The 22,756-nt window shown below is 42.4% G+C and overlaps 1 protein-coding gene across 5 annotated transcripts in view; it reads right to left on the bottom strand.

Moving 5' to 3' along the window:
- LOC117231852 (RNA-binding protein Musashi homolog Rbp6) overlaps positions 1-22,756 on the bottom strand; it is a 430,672-nt gene that overhangs the window by 249,563 nt on the left and 158,353 nt on the right. For 4 of the 5 annotated variants that reach the window (XM_033490701.1, XM_033490700.1, XM_033490702.1 and 1 more), the window contains exon 3: positions 18,598-18,639. In XM_033490701.1, coding sequence (XP_033346592.1) covers positions 18,598-18,639 — 42 coding nt within the window. Of the gene's footprint in view, positions 1-18,597; positions 18,640-21,971; positions 21,976-22,756 lie in introns of those variants that run through there. The other variant, XM_033490703.1, reaches the window with a different exon arrangement.

The raw sequence follows: 22,756 nt of genomic DNA, 5'->3' as shown, positions 1-22,756 counted from the left end.
CGTCCTACTTCAGTCTGATGTTGATTCATCTTCCCGTTCTTATCAAGCAACACCGTTTTGACTAAATTCAGTGTGACGATTATCGTGGACGGACACAGTTGGCTGGACTCCAGGAATGGTCGCATTATGTAAACAAAGACGAGACTACCGTGTCCCGATATGAATCACGTACGACGTTATATCAGGAATTACACGAGCACGTGACCAATGGAACTGCCCTGGGCTGGCTGGTGACGGATGCTTCAACGAAGCGTGATCGTTTTTGAGTTCCCGGAACTCCATTACGCCCTCTGCTAATCTCTCTATCCGTGCAAGTGCATTCTGCGCTCCACTGGCCACAATTCGAGTTATCTGCGTTACACTTCAATCAACATCGAAACCAATCTGTGCATTTCGCTAGGGGAAGCCTTTTGCACTGATACACCAACGATTCTATCCTTATATATCGTGTTTCCTTTTAAACGTTGATCGCTTGCACACCGGTCCACGGAATGACGAACATGAGCTAAATTCATACCTTCCCCGAAAATTTTGTTACTCTTCCTCGTTTCAGGCCAAAAGTCAAAACTCTGTTTGATGACATTTTGTTTATGCAAAAAGCTCAGTCTTTTAATTATATTCTAGGAACGTTCATTTGTTATCTCTCTTCGATCGCACAAAGAATTAAGTTTTAAGATAGCTACATTCATAAATAGTGTTAAAAGACACATTCAGTCAGATCTATTTAAACATCAAGGGTAACCGTACATTTTTGTATTCGTCTCTTAATGTAAGTAAATCCCCGATTCTTATACACTCGAAATTCAATCGTTCTCTTGTATTCATTTCTGATTCCTTCATTCATAATATCATGCAGTAAGAACTTACAATTTAAGAAAAATATTACGGAGTGATTTCTCTTTATCTAACATCAATTAGATTTTTGAAAAAAAATAGTTTACGATAAACAAATCCAAAAACTTTGTAACGAGATCAACGGGGAAATACGCCTTACAAAGTGTAACAGGAATCAATCCGGTTGGTGAAGCCGTTTCGGAGAAATCGGTGTACACACAAAAGAGAAAGAAAAAAGATATACTCATCGAATTGAGATACCTATTCTCTTTTTCCGAAATCGATACAAAAAATTATTGTTCGTGACCCATTCGTTGAAAAACATCAGGTCAGCGCCTCTGGTTCACCCCATTACCTTCCTATGAACTTTAACAAACGTATCAGCCTTATAACAGGCTTATCAAAAACGAGCTTCCGTCGGATTTTCACGACTTCAGATGGCAGTACCGCTTTCTAGCCACGATCGGGGGAGAAAAAAAGAAAAAATAGTGTACGTGTGACTGATGTGCTCAGTTATGATCGACGGAGGGCGACTGTAAGTGTGCAATATAACATGTCGTACGTATAGTCATAAAACCTGCGATCTAAAGGCTACGAATACAAAGAAGCGTGACTCGCTTTATTATCCGGTTTACTACTTTAATATAATATAACACAAGCCAGCACGATGACCAACTCGTCACCCGTGAAAATCCCGACTTTATCGTTCTGACTTGCCCACAGAATCGTTTACACGACGAACTGTACTTTCGTCATCGAAAGCATTTACCTTTCCTAAAGCTAGCCATTTTCTTTATCTTTGTTCTCTTGAACTTTATCCTCAACTTATCTGATCGAAAAAAGTCTTTTCTAAAGAAAATTGGTAAGCTATAGATCTTCGCCTCTCTGGGATTTTGACTGTGACGTGACGGCGAGAAGTGTCCGGAAACGCAGCTGACGTTTCACATGAGCTGTCCTTGTCGTGCGAGTACATGCGAAATCCCAGACAGTTAATTGCGGTATCCCACAGACAAAATGTGTCCCAGCTTCTGTAGTCGACACCATGGAGCAAACGGATTTGGACGTTGCTCAGCATTATTCGGTCAAACGTTACCGATTCAATTAGACTAGCGGTCTTGTCGAGGCACGACTACTCGTTGTATCACTGGTCTTGTCGTCGTATAATAATTCGAATCTCGAAGAACGTACCGATTAAAGAGATTTTCACGGAACGTTTAATTTTTCTGAAAATTTATGCTTCTATTCCCGCCTGCCATAACTAGACAAAAGTCTAAAACAAGTATGAAGTTCTAGAAACAATCCTTATAAATCCACCAGAAAATGTCATCGATTTCCCTAACAAGTTTCGAAAACTTTCCGACTACCGAGGTTACTTTGAGATGTTACGTCTTACAGCAACTAACGTGCACGTTTCTCGAGGTACAAAGAATCTCGTTACAATTCGTCGGACGTGCGTCTACCCCGAAATAAAGCAAAGGTAAACGTATTCCTGCAAACAAACTCCTCGAAAATCCGCGCGGACGTACGTTTGTGTGCTGAAGTAGAGAGGAAGAAGAAGAAGAAGAAGAAGAAGAAGAAGAAAAAGGTAAGGCGATGAAACTGTAAGGAACACGGAGGTAAGAGAGAAATTTCTTTTCCCTTCCGTTGCTTTCGTTCCGTTATTCCTTCCTTTTTCTTTTCTCTTCCTTACTTCTTCTCGGAGGCTGTACAGTGTATATTTCCTTTGGTTATTACATGCACATTCTATTATCCCGTATTCGTTCCCCCACCCCTTGGCCCCCCTCGTAGACCGTGCCTACGCCATATTACACCCTGCATGCAACTTTAACTCCCCCTTTCCGCGCCCCTTTGCCCCCAGTGTGATCCGCTCGAAGCCACATTCGCCACCCCCTTCCTCTTTCCATTTCTATCGGTCTGAAACCGAAACTGCTGGAGATTGGTAGCGGAAGGCACCTCTGTCTACGTGGCCCACAGGGAAATACAGAGCTCCGCTCAATTAATGCCTCGAGATCGGAATCTTACTTTGTGCATTTGTGCCTCGACTTCCAACCGCCCTACAGTCCGAAGGAAATCACGAATGAATACGTAATGCGGATTCCGCTACCGGCGAACCGGGACCCGGAAGGGTATGTTTTTTCCGCGATACGTATACGTCGGAATGAGCAGTATTTCTAATGTATAAGGAGGTAATGACATTCGTACGACGTCACGATTCAATCGGGAATTACAAACCAACTGGTTTCTTTCTTCGAGTATCGTCCCTGACTGGAGTGAGTGGATGGCAATCCAGTCGTGCTTCCCCACTCGTGTGTTTCGTGCTTACGGCCAATGTAGTAAACAGCTTGTTTTATTTATGTAGAATAGATGTATGTACCTCAAAGGGGAATTAATCTTGTTGAAGAAAAACGACGAAGACGTTGAATAAGTTCAATTTATCGTTAGATGTGAGACAGCATTTATGAAATAAATTATTATATCTCCAAATAATTTGATTTATATGTTGGAGATTTTTGTATTACGATTTTATTTATTGACGTTAAGAACAACCAAACTGAACTCAATCGTTAAAGTAGAAATATTGTTAACCCATGTACAAGGAACTGTAAATTTTATCAAAATTATTCATAATATAGTAACATACGAAATATTCCCAATTGAGGGTAGTTTACTCTGAATTTTGTAGTGAAATTGGGTTAACGAGCTCATGTTTGCAAGGTAGAAGTTACAGCCTTGGTCTCTTTGCAGTTTCTAATACCTCGTAAGCTATCTACTATTTAACTCACCCTACTCTATTACAAAACGTCATTCCTCATCGGGTCTACATACTACATCGTTACCCGGAAGGAAAACTCTAATCATACCCCCCATTGAACTCATCTATCACGATACGCATCAGCAAGACGATCAATCAGGCAAATATGTATTTCAAAATTAAATGTTCATTAATGGAAAAATTTCGACGTTTGAAGACATGCAATTTCTAGGAAATATCACGATTCTTTGAAGAGAACGTTTCTCTTTCGAGCATTCACCGACTTTAAACTGCCTTCTGAGGTCAAAGTCTCACGGTTTCTTTCTTCTTCCCCTAGAAACAATGAAGCTCCCAATCGCATTTGCGATTCCTCAGCTTCGCGAGTACCTAGTCGAGACCCCGTTTCCATCTCCTTTCCCCTATGGTTCATCCTTATTTCTTTCTCCGGCTCGTTCGCATCCGGGCTTACCGTTCTCCTGCCTCGAAAACGGCACGCTTCTGAATCCTTTTACATTTTTATAAAGCAGCTTAATTCGTCGGCAAGAGAGATGACGCGGGGGGCGAAACGGGAAGCGGGAGCCGGCGTGAACGAAACGAAATAGAACGGGATGGCAATTCGTGGCGCGACGGGGTGTCCCGGAATCTATGTACCGCGTACAGCGGCGAAATTTTGACGAGCCATCGATCATTTTTTCATATTCGGACGCTCGTGTTTCATCGATACCGTTCCACGTTGTTTTATTCATGCATTTGACTTGCAAATTATAGATTGGCTGCCCATAAATCAACGATTCCTTCTTATCTGACGAGTCTCCGCTACTCTTTCTTTTTGTTCTTGATCAGGTAGCATGGTTTCTTTTGTATCGAATATTATACCATAAACTGCGAGAATACTGTTACAAAATTGTTGTTAACTGTTATTTAGTTGACTCGCGTTTCGGATCGATAGCAGCATTATTCCGCTTCTCAAACTAATTTGTCATTGTAATGTAAAAAAGTGCATTTATCTGCCAATTCTTTTCCCGAACCTTTATTCGGTATGCCTGTTTAACGCTATACCTTTTTTTTGCAATTATCAAAGATGAATAAGGGTTAATATAAAATACTATAATAAAAAGAAAGATAAACTGTAGCAGAATTTTTCCAATCACCAAAACTACTTATGCTGCTACCTCTATTTCATTCAACAAAGAAGGAGAAATGGTAGAAATTCTGAGTTTAATCTAAAAAATATTTCTTAGCCTTTCGCAAAAACCTCCCCGTAGAGTGTTCAAATTTTACATTTAAATGTCCAAATAACCAATGAAAGGATGAGGGAACATTCCCACTTAAATCACACGTGCAGTCGAGGCATATCCACCGGCAAAGGGAAACCGGAAGGCGGAAGACGTAAGGGTGGGGCATTCGAAGCGCGAACGTGGAAATGATAAATCGAGGCCAGTTAGGTACGTTAGCTACATACGGCGGCGCAAGGAGAAGAATTATTATTGAAGAATTTATTTCTCGGCGAAGGAATTATTGCCGCCATTATGCCGACGAGAGAACACGTGTTTTAACGGGCCCTCAGGTTAGTCGAGGCCGTACGAGCCACCACGGACATAATAGTCATTCCTCGAAAGCTTCGCGACCGATCGCCCTCGCTCTACGAACGTCCCTGCTTTACGCATGGCTGACGCTCGTTACTCTAAATGAATCGTTCGTTTGAGAACATCAGCGCAAGTATTTTCTAATCCCATCTCCGGAAATTGGATCTCAAGCTGCGTTAAGTACCGCCGACCTACGTTTTCGCTGTGATTTGTTGCTCGATCCGACTTGCTTCTCGTGATTTCTTAGCTAATTAAACTCAATAGTGTTGATTAAACGACAGAAATTATTGTACTGTTGTAAAACGTTTAGATAAAAAATGGGAAATGGTTTTTAGGGGTACTTCTGATATATTTGAGAGAATATTCCCAAATGTTAAACATGATTGTATTTTTTAAATTGAAGTTTCTATAGTGGAAATATATTGTATACTTCATCTTGCTGTTTCTCTCCTCTCGTCTCAATTTTATGCTAAACTTCTTTTCAAAATAATACAAGTCTTTTTTATTGATTAAAATGAAACTCAGATTGAAATATAGAAATTCGAGGATCGTAGCAATGTTAAATTCTATTGTAATTGTTTCTCGTTAAGATAGTTAACATTTATTTAGAATATCTATGAATGCGAAGGTGAACATATATAGATAAATTTTTCCAGAAGCTATAAGAATTATTTGAATATTTTTCAGACGAACGTTACGCAATCAGAGGAAACTCGGTTGTTCACACACAATAGCATCTTGTTGCGCTAATAATTGCATTGAAATTACAAGGGCTATAGTGAATCCGAATTACTGCGTGTGTCAAGCGGACACACGTGCATTCAAGACGATACGGAAACGTGCCGCTTGCGTAACGACTATACGCGCGCGCCGACTGCATGTACAATCTCGAATTAATTATTCACTTAGATAACGTCGATCGATACGTCATATTAATCACAACAGCACGACTAACGTGGTTAATATTAATCAGCAGTCTAGAAGAGGGTCTACCGGGAGGCGTGCTGCACGCGGTGCGGAAGGACTGCCACGAAGGGATAGACGCACGTATATCCACAGATTCTAATTACTGATTAGACGGGGCGAGCAGCGAAAAGGGATTGCCGGTGAAGGTGCACGAATACTCGCACTGCCGGATGATCAAATACATGGCCTATCAGCCCCAATTCAATTCCGGAAGTTTCAATATTTTCACGATGTTCGAATCACAGGCTCCTAGTCGAACGATATCGAACGAATTTCAATCGCAATAGTAATATAAGAAATTCATCGCGATACTCGTTTCCAATCCTCTTAATGTCATTCTTATCTATTTTGGTAAACTATGTGTTACATAGATAACAATTTGTATTTGTGTGAATTAAAATTATCGATGTATAATGTAGAAGATACAAATTAGGCTGTGAGATCTAAACGCATACGAAGTAACCTGAAAATTGCAAATATACTATTCGTATCTTTGTGAGAACACAACTTATAACCTAATGTGCAAAATATCATGGTAACAATTGAATTATTGCTTATAAGAAAGAGTAGCAAAATTCGTCACGCAACGTTCTAGGCGCTTATTATGCATTGCAATTGCTGTTTAAACAAGGAAAGCACGAGTTTCATGCAATATAATACTTTCTTAAAAAAATATTAAGCAACAGTAATGTATCATTATTAACAAAACAGAACGAAACTTCAGATGCATGACATAAAAAAATCTGTTTACCTATAATCAAGCATTCATCCAGTTCCCAACAATCGAGTTAATTGTTTGACATCTCGTCATCGTTAAACAAATTTTCATTATCGAAATCCCATATGATATTAGGACTGTGCGTGATACACGAAATATCGAAATTGAAGGACAGCAACGGTCTTAAATTTGAGGAAGCGGTTCCCATAAAATCACTGTCGAGATTAGCGCGGGAGTGTGGCTGGAAGAGTAGATTTCAAGCTTAATCGAAAGCGCGCGCCCGTCAAAGTGTATTCGATGGTGCTTTAGAGAGAGGGGTCTCTGGCACGTCGTACCGCTGGCGTCTGTTCTTGGGGAGTCGGTACGGTTCGGCAGCCGCGGTTTTTGAAAGCCCTTTGCACAAAACAGACGCGAGGTTGCACACGAGGCCGAGGTATCCGCAACCGACAGCGCAGTAGAGACTGCGGTTACCAGACCGCAAGCTACTACCACCTACGCGAGAAATACAGGAGGGATGAGGTCTCGGTCGAGGCACCGGTGATGCTGTAAACCCTCTAACGAGCTTACTTCCCCGTAATATCTGGGCGTTTTAGTTTAACCCGGAGCGTCGAAGATAAATTCGTTTGCGATTAATTCGCCCGTCCCGTGCGCCCAGGAATTTCAATTCTCCGTGGACGAACAACCACTTCCACTGGTTCGCAATGAGACACCTTCATCGAGTATAATTCTATTTTAAAAGGGCTTTTGTCAACAATGATTTAATCCTTCTTTATGCCTTTCGCAAAGAATTTTGTCACATTTAGTGGTTTGTTAATAAATAATGAAGTTTTAATGTGTAATAATATAGAAGGGTCGTAAAATAAAAATTATTAGTGTAGAAGGTAGAAATTAATCTTTCACAAAAGTACGACATAGAATCAAGGTGTAAATATTGAACAGGATATTGAAGAAAAATGCTGAAACGCGTAAAGCTCCTAATTGAACCAAGTCGTTCGATCGATCTGTTAGAGGGTGTCCTCGTATCCGAATCAGACCGCATGCATATTTTAACTAAATTATATAGTGGTAACATGTGCGGGGAAACTAGGTTTAACGTGGGGCCATTAAAAGAGCGTGCAGCAGGTGGAAACAGGCCGCGTGCGAAGCGTCAAGAAATTCTGTGCAACTGCTCGAAAATTATTATTCACGGACGAAACGGTGCTCTCTCAACCTTTCTGAGGGTAACTTATCACGCGACTCCGTTTTGTCCTTGTAATTTTTTTCAACTACTTTTGCTCGATTCCCGACTGGTGAATTCGATTTCGAGCAGAGTCCCGAATAAAAACGAAAAAGAAAAAGAAAGGAAGATATACAGAAAAGTCTCGAAGAACCCGCAGGAATTCATCGACAATAGAGAGACGGAAATCCCCGAGTTCGGTAAGGGGTCGAGGTGAAAAATATCTTCGACGGTATCTCGACTTTTTGTAGCCTCTGCTTGCGATTCGCTCGGCCAGGGGAACCCGTTGTATTCGCGTACAACGGGAAATTGGCCGTAGAATATTTACGAGGCGGTCTCACCTCCTCCTCAGGCTTGAACATCACCACCGCGCACCAATACCAATGCAACCCCGACAACCGGCAACCTAGACAGCACCCATTGTGACCGTCGAGAGATGATTATAGGTGTGTGCGTGCGTGTGTCTTGCACTCAGATTCAAGATTCTCTGCGACCACTACGGAAATGCACGAAGATAGCGGGCGAACAAAAGAAGGACTCTTTTACACATCCACGATCGTGCTCCTCCAACTGCATGCGTACCTACACACGTCTACACGTATACTCGCACATATATACATATACAGAACACGTTCGGTCGTCGTTTGCTGTAGCAAAAGGGAAAAGTGGCTCGCTGAAGGCAGGGGATGAAACGTGAGGGTGAAGAGGGCGGCGAAGAACTGAAGTTACCGGGCAAGGAACGCAATTGAGTGGGATTAAACCTTCTCGATTGCTTCCAACTTCACGCGAGCTCCCGTTTTACCTCTCTCTATCTCTCTTTCTTTCCTCCTTCTTTCGTAGACACCTTCTTCACCCTCTCTCAGCTTCTTCTCTTTTCTTCTTGGATCCCTCATTGCGGTGAAAAGACGTCTGATAGTACGGCCAAGCCGAGTCAATTCGAGTCGATTCTATCCACCGAGCTCCTCGGGTTAATTGAACATTTTTTATTGTCAATTTGTGATTGAGATTGCGGCGGCCTTTGTCGTACGATCCGACCGCGGAGGAGAGAACTCGAAATGGCGCTTTGTCGGGAGACTAGCATTAGGACACCCTTTGTCCCTTATCGGAGCGATGGGAACGCTGTACGCTTTCTAATTCGAGCAATCGTTCTCCCTCGATAGCAAGAACCGTTACGCGCTACTTCCCAGTAACCTTAGCGGACGTATGCGCTTAAGTTGCGATAAAATTAAACGTGATCAATTATCCCACCCTAACTGTTTCGTACAAGTACCTACACTGTAACATGATACGTGAGTATAATTCTATATTAATTCGTATATATTCGGATAAACAACTGCTATAAATTACTCTCATACGGTTTTACCACGATGTTTCTATTTGAAATTCTGTGCTGCACTCCTTCGTCCTTTTATCTTCTTTAACGACGATGAGTCGGCCCGCGAAAAATTGTCCGGCAGCCGAAGTTTAGCTTTCTGGCTAAGAGGAAACGGGCCGGGAGAATCCGGCAAAGGGAAGGTAAGGCTGAAGAGACCGACAGGATAAAGGCGGCAGCGAAGGCGCGCGCGCGCTCGTGGGCGCTTGCATCAGCTTGTCAGCTCGCTTCACTCGCTCGCGAGAGGAACGAGTTTCCGCTTTGCTACTTTCGTCAGTGAATCGCAAACACCAGCGAAGAAAGAAAGATATCGCGATGAAAAGAAGGAATAGGAAGCGAGACGAGAAGGGACAGCGACTGGCTCGCTTCACAGGGCTAAATCGCGGACTTTTTTACATGCTTACACGAAGAAAGCCCTGAAATATTAAGCGTGCAATTACCAGACCCATTCACCATGATGCAACGTTGAGACACGCGTCAGTAACGCATAGAGCGACAGAGATGACGCCAGAGAGGGTTGTGCAGAGGAAAAGGGGATGGTAGCTGGGATAGGAGAAAAACTCTGGCACAGCTGGAAGTCGACGAAAGGACAGAGAGGTACACGCACACACTCCATTCCGTTCCGCTTCCTCCATACGCTTTCTCTCTACACGTCGATTCAATGCGATGATAAAAAGCGCGCTAGGCAAAAAATGAAAAGCTTTTTGAGTCCGCCGAGCTCGGATGAAGCGTGCGAGCGAGACGGTGCGCCGACGAACCTGTGTGCTGTCACATTGTTTCAAGCTTCGTTCACGATGCACCCCCGCCTACCCACCATCCTGCTATCATTGCTGAGTCGTCATTAAAAACTCCGGCTATTAAGTATATTAGACCAGCAGACCCACGTTTCGGCCTCATTTACCTTTCTAGATATTTATGACGCGTATAACGATAAGGGTAAATGGACAAGGATTGACGAGAATCGACCAGCGACGACGGCAAACAACGATACAATCGCGACGAGGGAACCAAATGGAAGGCTTGAAAGAATAAGGGAATAAATAAGTGCGAAGGTTATGGGCGTTCAACAGGTACAACGGCCAACTTTTTGAATATTCATGAGGTGTCTATTAAACGGGCTATAATTTGTTTTCTTCGCAGAACGCTGCCTATGCACGGAGACGTGATCTATTTCAGGTGGTTGGTTTAAAAATCTCTAACAAAAACGGGCTGAGCGGAGCAGGCTCGAATGTCTTACGCGTGATTGAGCGGAGAATTTGCATTCCACTGAATGGTAGTTTGAAAAAATGTTGTAAGCTATGAGGTTTGAGCGAGATGCTTCGAGAAATTCGTGTCGCGACGGATCGTAAATCATCGGCGCCAGAGCGTCGAAGTGTCGACAAAGATGCGGCCGGGGAATCGAACATTCTAATAAAGTTGCAATTACGCTCGGTGAAAAACGATTTCCCCAATGAAGGCTACTTTTGGATTCCGACGACTATCCGACGTTGATGCTAATGGACTGCCCTCTGTGGAAATGATGCGAATTTGCTGTACACGAAAGATATGACGTAACGTAAAAAGCGTTTAAGAATTTGGGAAAAAGACATTGCACAGTGAACTGTGACCAATGTTTGATAATTTTCTACATATTAAAAATCGCTACTTTTTTTAAATGAAGGAAAACTCTGTCGATACAAGAAGTAAATATATTTAATATTCTATCAATTTGCTCTCACGTGCGATAAATCATTACATAGAACGTATCTTTTTCCCTCTCTTGCGAAGCTTATATTAACGACAGTCCTATTTATCACACGCAAATCACGCTTGAAATAGGACCGTCGCGTGTCTCGACTGGAACCTATAATAAAGGCTTTAATAAGGCTTTAATGACTGCGAAACAAAAACAGCAGCACTGCTAGAAAATGCGGGGACAAGCACCTCCCAGTTGGCAGTTCGTTTCCCGAAACCACAGGTAGATAGCTGGTTGTTTCCGTGGAGTGGAGTGTCGCTTCGAAAATAGCTGGTTCTCTTCAGCCAGGAAGCGGGAGCTACGTGTACGCGCGAGCAGCCGTGATACAACGGGAACGATCACACGGAGGCGGCGAGGGCAGCGTAAAAGTGGTATGTGCGCTTGCCACCCCCACGTATACTTACGTGTGCATGTGTTTGGAGTTGAGCAGAGGATGGAGGAGGGGTTGGTGCACATCACGTACACCTATACATTATCTAGCAGCCATTTCGGTGGCATCATGGCATGGCTCCCCGAGTTTACGGCCTGCTCCATCACGGGAGAGCTTAGCTTATCTCAATGCGACACAACATATCTGAGGCTTCCGTCTTCCACTGGCCGAGAAACTACTGTCGTTAGCGACAGGTGGCAGCCATGCCGCGATCCACGGTCAAACGATACCCTACCTCGCTGTCGCGTCACGGTTTAGAAAGTTCTGTCAAAGATTAACTCGACGATTTATTCGGTTGTCCTGGGGACAGTGGGTTTACCCAACACGCGCCGCCCTTGGGATATCCGCCTCATCGTTTTATGCGATATTTTAGGAAACAGTTAATCAAGCGATAACGCAATAACATTTAGTGGTGTGAATGAGGGCTTGATACATCGTATTTTCCTCAGTTTGACTCCAGTTTCAAGGAAGATTGTGTTAGCATGTTTAGCGAGATGTTGGACGAAATTTTGAAAAAATAAATGTAGAGGAATTGAGATATTAACTAAAAATTTCGACTTCATTTTGTCAAGTATCAATTGAAGGGTACAATAGTTGAAAGAATTAACATTGCCGAAGGAACGGATCTATCTCGATGCACTTCATTTAGTAGAACACTTTGTGCGAATAATGCGCGATGTTATTTCGTATCAATTGGTTCTAAAAGACACGGTTGGATCGGAAGCGGTAGAGTTAGATCCGGATGTTTTCCAGGGCCGATTGTATAAGTCGCGGAAAAGGAACAGCGGGGAGTAGGGCAATAAAATTGATCACCTCGAAATCCGCATGATAGGAAGAAAAGAAGAGAAGAGGCAAGGAGGGGGAGCGGGCGCATTAAAGTGCTTTGCGCTCGGTCGAGCTACGAATTTCAATCTGGGGCCTCGAAACGATCGACCCTCCAGACAGAATAGACCCGGATAAAAGAGAGATTATCGGTTCGTACCTTTTGAAAACTCGAGATACTGAACTTTTCATATCTCTAGAATATGATGAGTTAGTGACCCTGTTAAATGTCTATCATCAGACCAGGAAATTCATTCAAAATAAAACTTATCCTATCTTTGGGGAAAAATTACTTGCTAGATTTGAAGCCTTTCCCCAGTTAGAGATAAAGTACGTTGTTCTCGTTCAAAAAATATGCGCTGACGGATAATTTTTGACAAACTTTTGTCAGATTGAATGAGTTCCCGAGCGAAACTCAAATGACACCATTCACGACGTGTAATGATACACAGTATCGGCTTTACTACCACCTTTACTTCTCGTTCTAGAACGTGGTTTTTTTCTAGCAAACGATAACATTGCACCTCACAGCCTCTCACCCGTTACCTTCGCTCATCCCGCCGAGTTACTCGGCCATAAATGCACTCGGATCCTGTGGTACCTGTCAGCGGATGGCGCGTATGATCCCTAACTTCGGCTGCAGAAACCTTCAGGGACGTGGAACGTTGTACAGACACTGGATGCCACTTACGACGCGCAAACATACCCCGTCCTCACGGCCCCGACCCCTTTTCTATGATCTTGCTACACATAGAGCCCGAAGGCTATAACCGATGAAGAGAAAGTGGACGTTAGCTAGAAAAACGGAAGAAGAGAGAGCCGGATGTTTCAGAGGAAGGTTGCGAAGGTCCTCGGGGTTGGACTGTGTCCACAAGGGTGCCACCGGTGAACTGTCCGGGGAGGGGAAGGTGTTCCAGAGTACACACCCGGTATAAGTAACGAGCCGTCGCTTTGAATGACCTGACCGCGTATAAAATGCATGGGATTTCGCTCTAATGCCAGCTAGGGAGTTTGCCAGGGAGCGTATTTAGTCCCGAAAGATGAATGTAACAGGTCTCTTTTAACCCGCCCACCGAGAAAGTAAATGAGAGAGAGCACGAAAGTACCCAAAGGATGTACATGTAGTCGTAGTCCTTGCTCTACTCGGAATCACAAATTGGTCTTCTGGGAGATGTTGGCCGCTGTCACGTGATCCTTCGCGATCCTCACAGCCTTTAATGCTTTGGCCTCGAGATTTAGCCTCGAGCGAAGCTCGAGAAACGGCCACGTGTTTACACACTTCATATCGTGAACTTTCTCCTCGCTGGCTACAAAGAACCTGATATCTTTCAAAGTAACTAATCACCATTAACGAGTATCCCGTTGCATACGGTTGCTGCAACCGAAACCGAGCTAATATGTATAACGAGAAGTATATTCGGTGATTAACGGAACGTCGAAACCTCTTCAAGTTCACCGAAACGCTTCAGTAGGGGATTGTTGAACGAGTGGCGCTGATACATCGGGAATAGCAACGACTACCAGTCGACTAGTTGGGTATCGCTCACTCGACGAAGAAAACAAAACGACTTCCCTGAAAGAAGGTACGTGGATGCTTGCGAAGGCATGGAGGTGGAGACGATACTAGACGAGGAGACGAAACGGGAGGAGTGAACGTGGAGGAGCTGAACACCCTAGGGTGCCGGCAGCTCGTTACGCGAGACGTGCTATAGCTCTCTTTCTTCCTTCTATTCTCCCTTCCTGGTCTTTCCTTCGCCACCCTATTCTTCCTTTCTCTCTGCTCCCTTTTCCCGTGATTCTCTCAAACCTTGATCCTTTTGCACATCTATCTCTATGCTCTTCCCGCGGTATTCCCTTCTTTCTTTCACTTCAGGTCCTACGTTTTCAAGGTAACGTCACTCTGAATAATGTCCCACGTACACGTTTGTATCCTCTCTATATGCACGTATCGCTACTCAGTAACAAGTGGATTTATGTTGGCGCGGCTGATACCATTGCTACCCTGAAGCAACGTTGGCCTTGCTTAAGGGGATACCAACGTCGATGACGATACTGCTCGAACCGATAGCTTGTTGCCATTCCTTGCCAATCTTTCGTATGCTTTTTTAGTTACGAGCCGTGATTGTAGTCTTCATGTTACTATAATAACGTTTGGAAATATTGATATACCTTTTTTGTCATTTATTTGTTTCACTTATATGCTGCGTTTAGAATCGCATGAGCAGTTTGATAGTTTGGTTTATAGTTTGTTCTGTTTGATACCGTTTGTTCAATATCAAATCAAATTTATGTAATTTGCGAAAATTGAAGGAATATACAGCTCATCCTCGCCCGCAGCAATGAAACTGCATTTTGTATCATGTATAGGGTAACTGAAAACTACAACTATGAATGAATGTCTTAATGAAAGTTACATGGATAGGTGCTTCAAACTTCTTCGATGTAATAAACAATCCTTGCGAAAGTTTATCGAACAAAGCGCGGCGATAACAATTCGAGAGATATTTCACACTTAACTTCTCACACTTATCTACCAACATGAATTTAATACCAGCTTATCCTGAAACTTGCTGCATTGCACAAACCTTCCACTTCAAAATAACTTGACTCCACCAAAGCATTTCACATAACCGTAAATAATTTCAATGCGAGATGCGCCGATACGTGAAATACACGTAGAAAAATTCAACTTTAACTTTTACTTATTTAATGAGATATGGTGAGATATAGCTCGAAACTGTTTTGTTTAGTTACTGTGACTATATTTTTTTATAATGTAATGATATTTATTTCAAATAAAAATGAAAATTTCTATGGCAATTCCATATCATTAGAATTGTCAGAACGATCCTTTTGTGCTCCTTTGCTTACGTGTGAGTTGCCTGCATTCAGAGGGGTAGACAGTAGGCCAAAGGAGAAATATAAAAAACAGCACAACCGATAAGAAAAAAGACGTTGAGGCGTTCTTGGAGGGCTCTGTAATGACTGTTGCTACTTTTCCGTCATGTCGGAAGCGCATTGCGCCGTTTCCGCTAGCCCGGAAGTACGGTAACAAAGCGCTTCCGGCACGAGGTCTCGAGGAGGTTGTTACAACGGACTATAGTGTAGGGACAGTCGGTGACATTTCAATGAACTTTGTGGCGTAGCCATTTTCTCTGTAAAGTTCATCAGGTTTAACATGTGTTTTGGGGGTTGACGAACTTCTCGGGCTAAATTTCTGCTTTCATCGAGAAATTAGATATGTATAATATCGTAGCAGTGGTTACGGAACGTGAGGTAGAACAACGATTCGAGTAAACGTCACTATCTTCTCCTTGGTACGGTGAACCACAAAAGAACAGGAGTTTATGTGTACCAAAATGCCATAGAACTGTTTGAAAAGCTTTGCTACACGTGCTGGCAGTATTTACATAATGAAGGTAATGCACGCAGTTCATAGAATATTCATAGGCTGATGAATTATTTTATGCGAAATATTCTATTAGTCTGTTGTAATTGCTAATTTTCATTACACCTTCAGATAGAATATTGTTTACCTAGTGGAATGAAATATAATAATTTCTTAACGTCTTCATACGAAACCAAAGTACTTTCGTATAATAATTCGGTAACTAACAATAATAGAGGATTATTATAAATTATAGTTTAGAGAATTCTTATAGACTTTTTTATCAAACTTGTTGTTATGTATTCGGCAGGCAACTAGTAAAATTTCACTAGTAATATTAATTCAATTGCATAAAAAGATTTGCTCTACAAGCATTTAACACGAAACTAGATACCTCTTTTTAGATTTTTCTTTTGAAATTGAAACGTCAGTGTCATATGATTCGAACTTGCAAGTCATTAGTTCCCTGACAGTTATCCAATGATTACACCCCCGACTACCATCGGTCAATTTTTCCAAACGAGACGTATCCTATGCGACTATCTTTATCAGCGTCGTTAAGCAGCAAAGGCCAATTACAAAAGGTGAATGTACAGTACAGACATCGCCCATAACTCAAACGTAGCTTTGAACGTTCTCGAATCTAGTTTAATGAAAGAACGTAAACCTACGCTTCAGGATTAAGGTTTCCAAGGGCCTGGGGGATACTACCGTCTAGCGTGGATTATCGTTACGCAGACGTAAGATTTTTCTACGCTTTACGTTCAACTTCGGTCTACTATCGGCAATTCCACGTTGAAATAAAAGGGAGTCGCTCTTTAAGAGTGGCTATACGATGACGTCTATTATAGCGTCGAGTTAACGCCGCGTGGATCGCGCCAGATATGCCATCTGTATCGTACGCGTGGTCCCGAGCTGGACTGCTGGCAAAGCTCCCAAAACTCGAAACGGAACGCGTGCATCCGTATTACTTTTTCGAACGAGGTTCGCGGAGAACCGTAGGAACACAGAGAGTGGGGCTAGGAAGGGGTCGAGGCCAGTGCAGCCATCGCCATTTTATGAAAATTGCACCGCCCGTTCCAACTGCCTCGAGCGTTCAGGCGAAATATGTTACTCCCATCTCGCGATTAATGGTCGCTATTTTATTTCGAATGCACGCGCCACTGAACGCGGATCGGTCGAGACTGCCACGTTCCAAGCTGATCATCCTTTTATACGCTGCTGTTGATTTTTTAGAACGAGCTTGCGTGTTATTACTAGTGTGTTTGCGATGGTGTTCCAGTGATAAAATGGTTAATGTAAGACTCTTTCACTATTCGTTCAGAGAAGTCCGGAAATGCGAAAGGGAACGATGTTGCTGTACGCATGTATATTCCAAAGTATTGTGGATATGCGTCATTAGATAAACATTTTTTTATAAATAATTGAATTTAGTTCGTATTGCACCAGAAACTAAAAATAGAAAAAATACATCACAAAATCATCTCTATATTCGCAAATAAGCTATCTTCAAATAGTAGAACAATTCCTTTCGAAGTGCAACCCAATTCCGTCTATCCGCTTCTATCGTGTAATAGCGTAAATTGAAGCAGCTGTTACATAGGCGAGTCTTCGCAACAGAAATAACAAAATTTTCATCGAGGCAATCCGTCCGATCGAACGTGCGGCTCGTTAATATCACGGGATACGTGATTACCGGTGACGGCGTTGAATCGTGATTTCCCGTTCGCGTCATAATTTATGCGCTTCCGGCTTTTGACGTTGAAATAAAATTGGAAGGCGACGTAGCGCTCACGTTCGTGCTATTTCTAACGAAAAGTGAAAAGAAAAACACCGACGGTGGCTAAAAAATAGCAGGAATGGAAGAAAAGAAAATAACAAAAATGAAAAAGATGTGGTCGTGATGCGATGAACGCCGAGCTGTCAGAGGATTCCTATTGAAAAGAGGCCGGCTCGAAACGTTAGAACGAGTTCGACTGACATCGAGCGAATAGCGGTGAAGGGGGATAGTTGCGGAGGGTGTCTGTTAGGGGTTAGAGTAGAGGGAAGGAGAGAAAAGGGTACAATTAAAATTAGCGCAATTCAGTCACTCGCCGGTAATTCGCGTGCCTGGCATTTATATTATTAAGCCGCGCAAATTTCTCTCGCTTCTCCTCTCATCCCCGTTCTTTCCTAGGCGCATGCGAATACACAAGCGTACATGCTCGATTCTGTCGACCCTGGTACGTGTAGAAATCTGCACGCGTGTATGCTCGCGCGTGGATGTGCTGGAATGTGTTGCACTCTGCCTCTTTCCCTTTTGATATCATCCCGTCCTCGTTTCACCGCCGCCGTACGATTCAGACTTTCGCGGCGAGAGTTTCGGCCGTGACTAACAGTCCGGTAGACTGGGAAGAAAATAATTCTGGGTTTTGAAATGAATTACATCTAATTGCTCTTATTACGAGAACGAGAGAGCTTTATTATTCGCTCTTCAGTAGCGTTCCTTCTCTATCTTTCCTTCAACCGCCTGGCTCTCTGTTCCTTCCTCTTTATCTCGGCCTTTGCAACCCCTTTCTACCACTCTTCCTACCACCGTCTTTCGTTAGTAGACCTTCAAAGCTCACGTCTGCCCCTTAGCTACTTCCTGTCCACCAGTCTGGCTTATCTTTTAGCACCTGACTTCTCGGTCAAAGAAGTTTTTCATGCGTGAAGGAAGTAAAGTTCGCGGCTGTGGCGAATGCGACGATTGTCATCTCGCGGATTTCGGGCTTTTGCGGTAAAGATAAAGTTTCTTACCTTTGGATGTGTTCTCCTAGGAAACGCTACCTTCGGATCGATCTGAAACGCAGATAAAGGAAATATATTAATGCATTGTCTGTCTGGTAATAATACTAATATACGATGCAAGTAGATGTCATAGAGTTAAGCGAAAGCTACAAAAAGTCATAATTTCTATCTTTACAAGAACTGAAAGATTCTTTTCTTTTCTTCATAATCATAAAAGTCAACAAAAATAGACTTATCATGTTCTTCTCAGAAAATCAAAATGTATACTTTCCATCGACAATATCAATTACTAACAAACCCATTCTTTCTTACGTAAACAAAAGGAAACCTCTCGAACCAAGCGAAGAAACTATTAGCAAAAGCTTCTTTGACAAAGCGCACCATGAAAGAAAAATTGCCAGGGATCGTTCGAAATCGCAGAACAAGGAAACGGGCGTTGTAGAATAACAGCGGAAGGGAATGGGTAAACAGAGAATAACGGAGGAATTCCCGACGTAGGAAATGGAGCAAACGGAAACGGAGGAATTGGCGGTTTTCCCATCTGAAACTCCTATTACAATTAATTATCGGGTAATAAAAAGTGGGCACACGAATACCGTGAATAAAGAGCCGCGAAGGAGTTGCGGTAGAGGATCTCCGGTACAGGTGCATGTTGGTTAGTTGGAGCAACCGAACTCTCGGCTTTCTCGACTCTATCCTCCGCTTAGTTTCCTACGCTCGCCCTTGGAGACGTACAACCAGGTCGAATGTAACCGCACCTTACGTGGCTAAAAAGCAAAAGCCCATCCTCTTTGGTTCACTTGGATGGTTAGGGGATACCGGCGAAACTATGGAATTCCCAGTGCAGCCGCGACGTAAATTCTCGCCGCGAAATCGAGCCGCTCCAATGTTCGTTCCGGTTTCCCTTGTGACCTTACTTCGAACGTACACGCTGTGAACCTACGTGAAATCGTACGTGATCGTAAAGCCATCGTACGGGCGGCCAGCTATTCGCGAACTTCGAGTTTCAACTACCAAAATTTTCGCAAAGTGTTTCGAGTGCGTGACCAAATCGAAGCGGCGATCGACGACTCGTCGTCATTCGAAGATCGCGTATTTTGACTACGTACCGCGCCGTAAACGCGATAGGAGGAGAACGCGCTGAATAATAATTCGCCAATGAACTGAAACGGTGTTTGGAAGAACGAGCTTGGAGAAGTTGAAGGATTTCAGATTTAGAATTCATGGGTTAACGTGGGAAACGGTTGAAGATATTGCCGGAATTTTTGGGTGCAGATACGTATATGTTCTTGAAGGACTTCCATCCAAAATGTTCATTCAATACAAACAATTATCTTTTACATCTTTTAACTTGCTGAATTAAGAACACTGTCATTTCCACAATATTTTTATGAATATGTATTAAAATCACTACTAGTAGTGTTATAAGTTATAGTGTAAAATACTCAATCTATAATATTTTGAGAGAACTATATATTCCCCTGCATTCTCGATATTTATAATGAAATTCGAACGATTCCTCTAAGTAATCAGTTTCGAAAACATGAACATCGTTTAAGTAGAAAAGCATTTTTCACGTACATATTGGTGGCTTACGTACACCGCCAATGACAGTTGGAGGTATAGATTTAACATTTAATTTCCGACCGATCGGGGCAAATGCTGAATCGACGACTTTTTATTAGAGTTTCTCGTCGCATTGCCAAATGTGGGTCAGTTTTTTTGTTTTTCTCCTCTGACTCAGGGAGCAGAGCTGGGAGATTTTTTATCGTCTGAAATCCTAGGTCGAATCCTAGACTTGAAAACATTTCCCCTATTTATTTAGCTTCCAGGGATTCCACCAAAGAGATTGAATGTGTTTTTGTCCTTCAAAAAACTCGCCGAACATTTCTTTTTCAATTGTACCGCGTATTTTCTTGTTCATACTCGAGACAACTTAATCTATATACGTAAGAAGAAGCAATATGGATGCACTGACAGGTTCTTCGATAGAGAAGCACGATCCGAAGGATGATTTATGATCACGCTTCGGTAGCGAATCGTTTGGGTTTCAATTTTTCACGAACATTTATCGGGATGAATTACCAGAAAATCCACCTACTTTCTACGTCTTACTCGAGGAATCTATTCAATTCGTTACGACAAAGACAGCCATAGTATCGAATAATCAGCGGTTTCAATAATAAATCCAGTGAAATGCCTTTCGACGTTACGACGCATCACTGTAATTAAGATGAATGTCTTGCGCATAATCTATAGTGTTAAAAGACATCTCATATTTCATACGTGTCTCTATAAATATAGAGATATAAGCATTGTTAAATATCTTGGAAAAATATCCTATATTTCTATACATAATTTAATTGAAGAATGAAAATTCTTCAAAATACTTAATAGCAATTGAATTTGATTAATAATTTCAGATTGGCATAATCTAGTGATCTTTATAATTATACTTGTAATGAACACGCCACTCTTATTTACAGAGAAATTTTAGAATTCAGTGCTTGTTTCAATAAAGTGTCTAAGTAAAATCAGGCATACGTAGGAACTGCGAATTGCAGTACTGCGTACGTCTTTAGTTCCAAGTTCCTATTTACTAAATAAGTATATATATATATATATATATATATTTATTTATTTATTTATTTATGTCTAAGTCAGAAAAGATTATTATTCATTTTACTATTTTAATCCCTATTACTAATAACCTAATTCTTACATTACCAAAGCTTATATTAACAACTCATATTATCAAAGCTTAGTAACTTTTTCACTTCCTTACAACGTTAATAATTTTCTCCCTATATATTCATTCTGTACACAACCGCAAATTATAACTTTTTCTCTGTGCTTCAAAAAGTCAATCACACTTTAGTCGGAGCACACATCTCGGAAAACAATTTTCTCGGAGAATTAATTTTAAACAACGATCGTGCTGCGTTCCCGAACTTTAGCTTCCTCGCGAGTGCTCCGCTCGCGATAGGTAAGAGAAAACGTAGCCGGGAGAGGTGGTGGAAGCCACGAACGTGGTAATGACAAGCAAGAAAGCCCGACTCTATCCACCGCCACCGCCGCCATCCACACCGACGACGTCGTTCCTCTCCTGTGTTTTCTCCCTTTCCTGTTCTCTGCTCCCGCGAACCACCCCGTTTGCATAATCCCCTACGGCAAAGTTCACACCGGTCGCTCGCACGCCCCCGGACGCCCTGGAGCACGTCAAGCGGCCCGACGTCGGCAACTACAACGACGAGGATGGAGAAAGTCTGTCGGTTTTCGTCTTACCCCGCCGTCGCTGCAACCACCGTCCCAGCGATTCTTCTCCTTTTGACCCGCCCTGTCGTTGAACAACTAGAAGAAGACGATGAGTTTTGCTAAAGAACTTTCTTACCGGGCCCTTTAGATTTCCGTCGCGATAGAATCTGTAGCTGAGTTATCGTTCCTGTCAGAATCAACAATAAAATTAACCGTTTTGCGGGCGAACATTTTAAAAGTAACTCGTTAATCCTTGAAAGCCATAAAGGAGAAATATTTCTTTCGCGGAATACTGACGATAAATTTGTTTAATGTTTTAAAATCAATATAGCGATATTGATTTAAGAGCAGTGTAGGAGAAAAATTTGTTTTCGATAGAGAAATTGTAGCTAATCATTCTCTACAAATACACATTCTATGTGCTTAATAATTAAACAAAATAGTCTCTCCTACTATCTTATCTTCCTCTTCCTCCTTCCCTTAATTATAACGCCTCAGACTTACCTAGAATAAATAAGACACTTGTGCCACCCTCTCCATTCCCTTGAAATTTCACCACAATTATAGGACAAACAATATAGAGATTTGTCGTTAAGTGCAATCGTCTCGAAGGCTACAGCGTCGCGATTGAAATTTGTCACCGTCCAGCAAGTCATGGTCGAGAGAGGAGTCGATCAACTAAATTAGTTTCGACGTTCTGGTTATTCGATTCATTCCGTTCGATTCCCGGGCCGAGAGTATCGCTACGTAGAGCGGGACAAAGTCAAGAATCGTGCGCGAGATAGAATCGTTCGAGAGTAAAGGATAGAAGAAATGAGAGAACGAAGGGAGGTATTACGGAGAAAAATCGAGAGGCTCGAAGCCATTCTCGCAAACATAACCCGGTTATCCGATATCGCGCGAAATGATCGGC

Source organism: Bombus vosnesenskii, unplaced genomic scaffold (genome assembly GCF_011952255.1).
Source record: "Bombus vosnesenskii isolate JDL3184/JDL3185 unplaced genomic scaffold, Bvos_JDL3184-5_v1.1 scf7180000013274, whole genome shotgun sequence".
Classification (NCBI taxonomy): domain Eukaryota; kingdom Metazoa; phylum Arthropoda; class Insecta; order Hymenoptera; family Apidae; genus Bombus; species Bombus vosnesenskii.
The sequence above is the reverse complement of the archived record's forward strand: the minus strand, read 5'-3'. Positions and strand labels throughout refer to the sequence as shown.